At 54.6% G+C, this 8,420-nt stretch overlaps 2 protein-coding genes across 3 annotated transcripts in view; one reads left to right on the top strand and one right to left on the bottom strand.

Moving 5' to 3' along the window:
• The first annotated feature begins 198 nt into the window (after positions 1-198).
• DOK1 (docking protein 1) lies at positions 199-3,295 on the top strand. 2 transcript variants are annotated; one of them, XM_019750285.3, is made up of 5 exons: positions 199-570; positions 896-1,195; positions 1,367-1,460; positions 1,650-1,834; positions 2,091-3,295. In XM_019750285.3, exons 1-5 carry the CDS (start codon positions 199-201, stop codon positions 2,901-2,903), a joined length of 1,764 nt encoding a protein of 587 aa, XP_019605844.3. In that variant the 3' UTR covers positions 2,904-3,295. The 2 variants fall into 2 exon arrangements, with proteins under 2 accessions (XP_019605844.3, XP_074188325.1); XM_074332224.2 differs by lacking the exon at positions 199-570 and having other exon boundaries at positions 1,055-1,195; positions 1,371-1,460.
• An 874-nt stretch (positions 3,296-4,169) lies between these two features.
• The window catches only part of M1AP (meiosis 1 associated protein), a 62,280-nt gene continuing 58,029 nt past the window's right edge, over positions 4,170-8,420 (bottom strand). The window contains exons 7-10 of the mRNA XM_019750281.3: positions 6,732-6,938; positions 5,504-5,644; positions 5,006-5,017; positions 4,170-4,499 (exon numbers count right to left, since the gene is read on the bottom strand). Of these exons, the coding sequence (XP_019605840.2) occupies positions 4,323-4,499; positions 5,006-5,017; positions 5,504-5,644; positions 6,732-6,938 (537 nt within the window). The 3' untranslated portion in view covers positions 4,170-4,322. The remainder of the gene's footprint in view (positions 4,500-5,005; positions 5,018-5,503; positions 5,645-6,731; positions 6,939-8,420) is intronic.

Here is an 8,420-nt window from a genome sequence, read left to right as displayed (position 1 = left end):
ATGGGAACCCTTCCAGTCCTCAGCCCCCAGCCCTTCCCCCAAAGTCCCAGGCACCAACGAGAGTAAACAGCCGGGCTGGGGGCGGGTCCGGTCGGAGGGCGGGAACGGAGGCCCTGAGGGCCCACGTGGCCCCTGTGGGTGCCCATCGGCATTTTCGAAGTGATGTCACCGCCTTCACTTTGATGTCACGTTGAGCATATGACGTGTACGAAGCTCTCAAGCCCAGGCGCCAGGAGCCCTCTGGCCGAAACCAAGAGGTTTCTTTTGGTGAAGATACTTGTGCACGTCCCAGGGCTGTGGGTAGGGGCCTGGAGGGGGTGCATCGCCCAGCTAATCTGGGGACCCCCTCTCCTTCCTTCTTGTTTCTCTCCTTCCCTCATTAAGGTCCGCAGGGTCGGGGGAAGGGGCTGGAACTCCTGGGTTGGACACGGCCCCGCCCCGCCCCTGCCCCGCCCCCGCCCCGCCCTCAGTCCTCAGGGCCAGGAAGCGCGGAAAGAACCGCCGGGGGCCATGGACGGGTCTGTGATGGAAGGGCCGCTCTTTTTGCAGAGTCAGCGTTTCGGTACCAAGGTAGTCGGGGGCAGGGGTACCGAACCCCATCAGAACTTAGGGGTGGGCGATAGGGCCCAGTAAAAGGGAGTAGATGGGTTGCGGGTAGGAGCGCGGCGCCAGGAGCCGAGAGCCCTGAGACGTTCCCGCGAAGCCGTCTGCCCGCCTTGGGGTACGCCCTCACTGGTCTTGGGGACACCCTGCGGCATACTTTTCGGGAAACTTCGTCCCCGTCAGGAAGCCTCAGACCCGAAAGCGGCCTGCGGTGGTCCCTCCTTTTCCGTCGGGGCCCGGCCGCCGGTTCTCACCCGCTTCTTGCCTAGCGTCTCTTGCTCTCTCTCCTCAGAGGTGGAGGAAGACCTGGGCCGTGCTCTACCCGGCCAGCCCCCACGGCGTAGCGCGCCTCGAGTTCTTTGACCACAAAGGGTCGAGCTCTGGAGCGGGCCGAGGGGGCTCGCGCCGCCTGGACTGCAAGGTGATCCGTTTGGCCGAGTGTGTGAGCGTGGCGCCGGTGGCCGTGGAGAGTCCCCCTGAGCCTGGCGCCATCGCCTTCCGCCTGGACACTGCACAGCGCTCCCACCTGCTGGCGGCCGACGCGCCGTCCAGCGCCGCCTGGGTGCAAACGCTGTGCCTAAACGCCTTTCCGGTGAGGGGGGCCGGGACTGCCCACGAGGGGCTGGGGAGAGCCGCACTGGGCCCCAGAGGCGATGCGGGGTGGGGGTAGTTACAGAGGCAAAGGAACTGGGCTGGCTCAGGCCCTGGGGACCGCGTTGAGGGAATGATAGGGTCCTCAATACTCTCGTTCTCTTTATCCCAGAAAGGCAGCCGGCCTCTGGCGCCTGCCGAGAACCCACCCAAGCTTTCTGCCCTGGAGATGCTGGAGAACTCGCTGTATAGCCCCACCTGGGAAGGTAGCCGCCTGAGGAGCTGGGCAGGGATGGGGTGGTGGAAAGGAAGGGTGCCCCTAGGAAGGGGCTGATTAGGGGGTCCAGAGACCCATGAGGAGGTAGGAAGCTCCTGAGAGCTGGTTTCCTAGTGAGTGCTGGGAGAACCACGCCCCCACCTCCTCAGGTGTCAGTCTAATTGTGTATTCCTTCCAGGATCCCAGTTCTGGGTAACTGTGCAGAGGACTGAAGCGGCGGAACGCTGTGGCCTGCATGGCTCCTATGTGCTGAGAGTGGAGACTGAGAGGCTGGCTCTCCTGACCGTGGGAGCTCAGAGTCAGATACTGGAGCCACTCCTCTCCTGGCCCTATACTCTGTTGCGTCGCTATGGAAGGGATAAGGTGCTGGGTTGGGGGGCTGTGTAGGATGCGGGTGCTGTCAGGGAGGATTGGCTTCCTGGGGCTGGGGCTGTGGATGGGGTGGGGGCAGGGCAGGAAGGTGGAAGCTCTGCCCTCTGGATAACCCTTCTTGCCTACCCTAAGAGCCCACCTCCTTCCTAGCTAGTCTTGTCTTTGTAGACCCCCTAACTAGTTAAGCCCTGTGACTTACCTCCCCTGATAGCTTCTGATAATGTGTTTTCCCCCTTACTCTCTTCAGGTCATGTTCTCCTTTGAGGCTGGCCGCCGCTGCCCCTCTGGCCCTGGAACCTTCACCTTCCAGACGGCACAAGGAAATGACATATTTCAGGCAGTTGAGACTGCTATCCAGCTGCAGAAGACCCAGGGCAAGGCTGGTCAGGGGCAGGATGTTCTCAGAGCTGATTCCCAAGAAGAAGTGGCAGAGGGGAAGCTGGCTTCCCTCTCTGGCACCCAGGAGCTCCCCGACAGCCTTCCAGCCCTGTATGCTGAACCCTTAGACTCCCTGCGCATTCCTCCAGGTCCTTCCCAGGATTCCCTATATTCAGACCCCCTGGACAGCACCCCTGCTCAGGCAGGGGAGGAGGCACAGTCAAAGAAAACTATCTATTGGGACTTGTACGAGCATGTGCAGCAGCAGTTACTGAAGACCAAGCTGAAAGACCCCAAAGAGGACCCCATCTATGATGAACCTGAGGGCCGGGCCCCAGCCACTCTCCGGGGTCTTTATGATCTGCCTCAGGAGCCCAAGGATGCATGGTGGTGCCAGGCTCGGGCGAATGAGGAGGGCTACGAGCTCCCCTACAACCCTGCCACTGACGACTATGCCGTGCCACCCCCTCGGAGCACGAAGCCCCTCCCAGCTCCCAAGCCCCAGGGCCTGGCCTTCCCTGAATCTGGTGCCGCAACTGGCAGTGGCAGCAAAGGCCACAGCTTACCAGACACTGCCCTGTACAGCCAAGTCCAGAAGAACAGGGCCTCAGGGAGCTGGGACTATGGGCTCCCTAGAACAGGGGCCGACAGGACTGGGGTCAAATCAGAAGGCTCCACATGAGAAGTAGGGCAAGGCTGGGGTTGCTGATAGGAGGACCATGGGGATCAAAAAACCCGTTAGAACCAGCGGAAACCAGAGGGCTGGAGGGCCTGTGTGAGAGTAGGGGGACAGACCGATCAGGGGAGTCAAGGGAAAGATGAATCCCCAGAAGCTCTGGAAGTGGGACAGATCGCAGGGGCTCAGCATCCCTAAATCATTCCCCCAAAAGGAACGGACAGCTGCTGGACCAGGTCTATGGAAAGTGCTTGGTCAGAGTAGTAGCAGTTGGAGGGGCCAGCTTGGAGGCTGTAGGGAGATGCTGGACTGTGCCTGGATCCTTTCCCCTGCATTGTTCTTTGCCAGAGATTTATTTTTAAAAAGTTTTATTCTCATTAAAGTCAGTTTGGGTTTAAGAGGTCTACGTGTGTGAATAGTCACAGGGGACACAGAGGCAGGGTGGATATGGAAGGGATCAGGAGGAGAACCAGAATGTGTTGGGGGCCGTGGAAGAAGGAAAGGGCCCCAGGGAGGGGAGCTGAGCAAAGCTGTTGTTCAGAGCCTGGGTGGTCCATCTGGCCCACCTGGGCTTGACCCTATCTCTGTGACCCCAGGGGACTTGTTTAACATCTACAACCTTCAGTTCCCCTGCTGCCCCTTTGTAAACTGGGAAAACTTAATAACAGGCTCGACCTCTTGGGTGTTTGTATGAAAGGAGTTAAATTTCTCAGGTACTTAGTGCAATTTGAAGCACAGAGTAAACATTCTATAAATGGTAGTTGTTACTCTGTAGGCTTCTAAGGAGGCTTTGCTGGTTGATGGGAAGGTAGGCAGGTGTGAGGAGAGTGGAATAGGAAGGGAATAAGTTTTTCACATCATCCTCTCCCCTGTTCTCAGTCATATGACACCCCCACCCCCCATTTGCATGCAGGCACCAACCACTTTTCAGTTTGGAGTCTGAAGGGAACTACAGTGTGGTGGGTGTAGTGGGAGGGGCATGGATTTGGAATCAGGCTTGGATTTCAATCCTACTTGTTTTTCATCAGCTCTGAAAACCGCATCCTTGTCTCCTGAGCCCCAATTTCCTGAAGATCACCCAACCTCATTCACCTGCTTAGGCAGAGCTACAAGTACAAATTCAGACCAGGAATGATCTTAACAATGGGGTTAGCTCACTGGGTGTTTAATGTTCATCTGTGTTCACAGTATCAAGTGACCCAAAAGAAAAAACGAGACCTTGCCTGGAGGGAGAGGTCGGGTAAGTCTCTTCCAGGCTGAGGAGTGGGCGTGGCAGCACTGAGGACAGGAGGGGAAGCTCTGCTTCTGCCACTCAGAGCTCACCCAGGCTCAGGTGGACAGAAGGCAAGTGTGACTACAATGCCATCGTGTGAGCCTTAGCGTGGATGTGCTTGAGCAGGGCAGCCAGGCTCTGGCGCTGGTGGCTTAAGGCCCTGAGGGGTATTCCTCCTCCTCATCTTCCTCCTCTTCTTTGGAAAACTGGAAGAGTGCTTCTGAGGAGGCTTTCCTGGTTGCTGGCACCTTGGGGGCTCTGCCCGGGGCCGTAGTCATAGGCAGGGGGGCCACTGTGGCTCGAACTCGGTTTGCCTGCAACTGCCCAGCCTGAAAAGAGTAAGTGGAGCCGTCTCTGAAGACTAGACAGAGTTCCAGATCTATCCCGTTCCCTGCTGGGTCTCCTGTCCTAATTCCTTCACTTGCCCTATCCCTGGAGTGACAGCCTCAAGGCTCAGGGCAGTGGAGTCTCTCGGGCTCCAGCCTCCACAGCGCCCATGCCTTGGGGGATGTCATCCCTCTGTCAGCTTGCCCACCAGCTAGCTTATGGTGGGCTCTGCTCCCACTAGGTTGACTGAGGTCTGGGAACATCTTTCTCTTGTAACTTCAGCTACGGCAAAGCAGGAATTTTCCTAAAGGCTCTGTTACTGAAAACCTAGAAAAAGTTAATAAGGGTAAAAGGAAGCCCAAATATAAATTACGGATGTCACAAAAATGACTCTCCACCTTCAATTACTCTTCTCTCTTTCATCCGTGTCACTAGAGTCCTGCCTCTAAGTTACTAACCTTGATCAACCTCCCCCTTTGCTCACATGTAAAATGAGCGTCACACTTACCTTGCCGGGATGCTGTGAGGATTAAATGAGACAAATATTTGTGAAAGTGCTTGTCACACAACCTCGGAAATGACTGGTGGCCAATTTGCTAATTTCTCTTCCCTGGGGCATTTCTTTCCCCACCTTCTCTTCAGCTTTTCTTTCAAGGGGAGTGTTATGGTTGTAATTCCAGTGCAGCCAGTTCACTTAGTGGGATATTGGTCTGTTAAATGACTAATGAGTTATTATAAACACCACAATTAAGCTATCTAAACACGATCGTGTGTCAGTGCCCCAGCAGAAGAGGTCCCCCCCACAGGGGAGGGGTTGTAAATTCCTTTGCCAGGGTAAAAGGCCGCTCTTTTTCTTTCTCTCCTGGCCTGATTCTCCCCTCCACCAGAGGAGATCCAGGGAAAATGGCTACTCCCTGGGATTGGGGGGAGTTGGGAATAAGGGAAGAAGGGTCTCTTGGAATCTGGGCATAAAGGGGAGGGAGGGGAGTAAAGAGGGGAGCTGTACCTTTCTCAGGGCCCGGCTCTCCCAGCTTGGGTGGAGTCGGCCCTGGGGCTTGGCAAAGGTGCTACTCAGGTGTGAGTACAGGCGGCTGCAAATCTGCAAGGGGTTGTAGGTAGGCTCTAGCTCCAGGCCATCCAGCACGCCCTGAGGAAGAGAGGAGGAGCCTCACCTGGGGAACTTGAGGTCACAGAACAAAAGATGTCAGGCAGAGCCCTTTGAGTGTGAGGCTGGAGGGGGTGTGAAGACCCAGGGCCCACCTCTCTCTGAAGGCTGTATGTCACGCTGAGTGTTCTGGACCCCAGGTTGGAGTGCTTGGGAGGTAAGTGTCAGGCACAGGTGGAAGAAGTTGGAGCAACACTGAGTGGTTAGAGCCACTGAATACTCTGGCCCCAGGAGTGTGCCATGAAATTCGGGAGCGCTGTGAGATTACAAGGGATCCAGTGTGCGTGGCTGTGAGGGAGGGTGTGTCTGCGGCCTGGGGCTGCTCACAGTCTACAAGGAGAGTACAGTGAGTACTCGGCCTGCCTGCGAGGTGAGCATAACCAGAGGACACGCGAGCACAGCATTCCTGAGCAGTCAGGTTTTCCGGCCACAACATCCTGTGCCAGGAAACATTGGCCCTGAAGTGAGACGCTGAGCGAGCCATAGCCACTTGTGCCCACCTCTCTCTGCACCCCCCTGGCCCCCGAGCGGACAGCACAATCCCATGCTCTGTCCTCTCTGCGAGTCAGCCAGTGATCCCGCAGCGACGTGGTTCCAGTTCTCCCTGCCCAGAGCCCCCTCCTGCCCTCAGCCTGGGTAGGCCTGCAGAGGAAATCCAGAACCCAGACCCAAGGAAGAGAAGGAGGAGGAGAAGAAAATGGCCTATAGAGCTGTTCCCTCCTTTGCATCTGAGTCTTATTTTGAAGCCCTTCCTATTCTGGGCACCTACATTGTCTGCCTTTTCCTCTTTCCCGCAACAGACAGAAATAGATGCACACAAACACAGGCATACAAACATGCACACACGTAATGCAGAGAAGGACCCGTGGGAACACACTGTCATGGTTTACTTCCTCCTGCACCACCTCAGTTCCTGCAGTTTCTTCTCTGACCCTCTTACCACACCCTTGGAACCACTTCTCCCTTGGCTCCCTGTCCTTCCCCTCACTGGCTCATTCCTCTTGTCATCCCTTTCTTGAACGTCCTTCTCTTCCCTCTATCTGTCCCATGAGATCTGGGCTCCACCTGCCTCCACAGTCTTAAGGCTGTCATCAGGTGGGTTCTCAGGCAGCAGGGGGAAGGCGCTAGGTAGCATCAGTTCCCGTGTGGCCACTGCCTTCACCAGCAGAGTAGGGGAGCGCGAGGGCACGATCACATAGAAGATGCTGGGGGGCTCTTTCAGGCTGTGTCCTCGGCTTTGGGGCTCTCCTTTGGCTAACAGCAGCCATTCTCTTTTCTGAAACAAGGACATACATAAACAATGGTTCATCTTTGGTCTTTGGCACATTTTGAAGATCAATCCTAACCAGGGATCCCCCCGCCCCCCCGCAGTTCCTCTGGGGTTGGGGGTGTCCGGAAGGGCTGAGCCATTTCCCTCTTGCCCTGGGAGGGAGGGACTTCCTGACTGAATCACCAGTGCTCCCAGGTACCGCTCTTCCTCCCTGGTCAGGATGTACAAAGAAGGGTTGATAGCGCAGAGACAAGTTACGAGATGCCCTTTAACCTGAAGTAGGTGTTCACCCCAGAGGGGGATACTATGTTACTCAAAGGTAAATGTAGAGTTTTAAGAATTATAATTCTTAAAAACAGAGTCTTGAAACAAAGACTTGTGTGAGGTGTTGTGAAAAATTCAGGTCTTATTTTGAGGGGGATAAGGTCTGGTTATGTTGCATGCCTGGGGTAGAGTGGGCTGAATGGGGATCCCCTGGAATGCCCAGAGAGGGTTTAAGAAGAAAGTGGTCAAAGTCACCTTTGCAGAGAGAGGAGGGGAGAACAGGGAGAGGAAATCTTTAGTACAAGGCTAGGGGTGGGGGCAGGGCTTTTGAGATCAACTCAGCCAGTGACAGGACAAAAAGAAGGGTCAGAATTCAGGGGGTGGTGACTCTTTGAGTAAAGCGTATTGTAGAACAGCGTGGTGACACGCTTCCCGTGGAGATCAGAGGTTAGCACATGGGTAAGGAGAAGAGACAGGTAGACACATAAACAGATTTTCTAGGTGTACCCTTTGAAACCAGGCATGGAAATGAGGCATTTTTCTGTGGTAGTTTTCAAGGTAAACTACAAAACTCCAGGAAATATGGAGTCAGAAATGTTACAATCATCCAAATTGTGTCCTCTTGCTTGAGGGGGTCATCAGTTACAGTTGGTACAAACATAACAGTGTCCCTGCTACATAAGATGAAAGACAGCACACTACCTCTACCCACTGTCATTTATACAAAAAGTTGGAAGAAATAATATAAGACGAAAGGCAAAAAAGGAGAAAATATATATTAAGGAGATAGAGGAATGTCATTGTCTTGTGGCAGACAAGTAGAATGTGAGTGAAGCAGAAAAACCTGCTGTAGCATTAACATTACAGTTATACCTTGGTGGGGTGTGCTGCAGTGGATGTGGTGGGGAACGTTTGCACACTTTAAAGCAGTGTTATCAGCCTGTATGGCACAGAACTCGGGGGCTCTGGAAGGCTGGGCAGGTGGTAGGTGCCTTCCTAAGTTCATATATTTTTTTTAAATTAAAAAAAATTATTATTTTATTGGGGCATTTTGCAGAACAGTATATTTTTCCAGGGCCCATCAGCTCCAAGTCAAGTCGTTGTCTTTCAATCTAGTTGTGGAGGGTGCAGTTCACTGACCCATGTGGGAATCGAACCGGCAACCCTATTGTTAAGAGCTCACTCTCTAACCAACTGAGTCATCCGGCTGCCCCAAGTTCATGC

The sequence above is a fragment of the Rhinolophus sinicus genome, chromosome 2, assembly GCF_057876585.1.
Source record: "Rhinolophus sinicus isolate RSI-liver-muscle chromosome 2, RSI-T2T, whole genome shotgun sequence".
In the NCBI taxonomy this organism is placed as follows: domain Eukaryota; kingdom Metazoa; phylum Chordata; class Mammalia; order Chiroptera; family Rhinolophidae; genus Rhinolophus; species Rhinolophus sinicus.
The sequence above is the reverse complement of the archived record's forward strand: the minus strand, read 5'-3'. Positions and strand labels throughout refer to the sequence as shown.

Excerpts from the sequence above, each read along its gene's own strand:
- DOK1 (XM_019750285.3), top strand. The coding sequence starts at position 199 with ATGACGTGTACGAAGCTCTCAAGCCCAGGCGCCAGGAGCCCTCTGGCC. Across the intron at positions 1,461-1,649 it reads GTATAGCCCCACCTGGGAAG|GATCCCAGTTCTGGGTAACT; the intron begins GTAGCCGCCTGA and ends TATTCCTTCCAG. Across the intron at positions 1,835-2,090 it reads GTCGCTATGGAAGGGATAAG|GTCATGTTCTCCTTTGAGGC; the intron begins GTGCTGGGTTGG and ends TACTCTCTTCAG.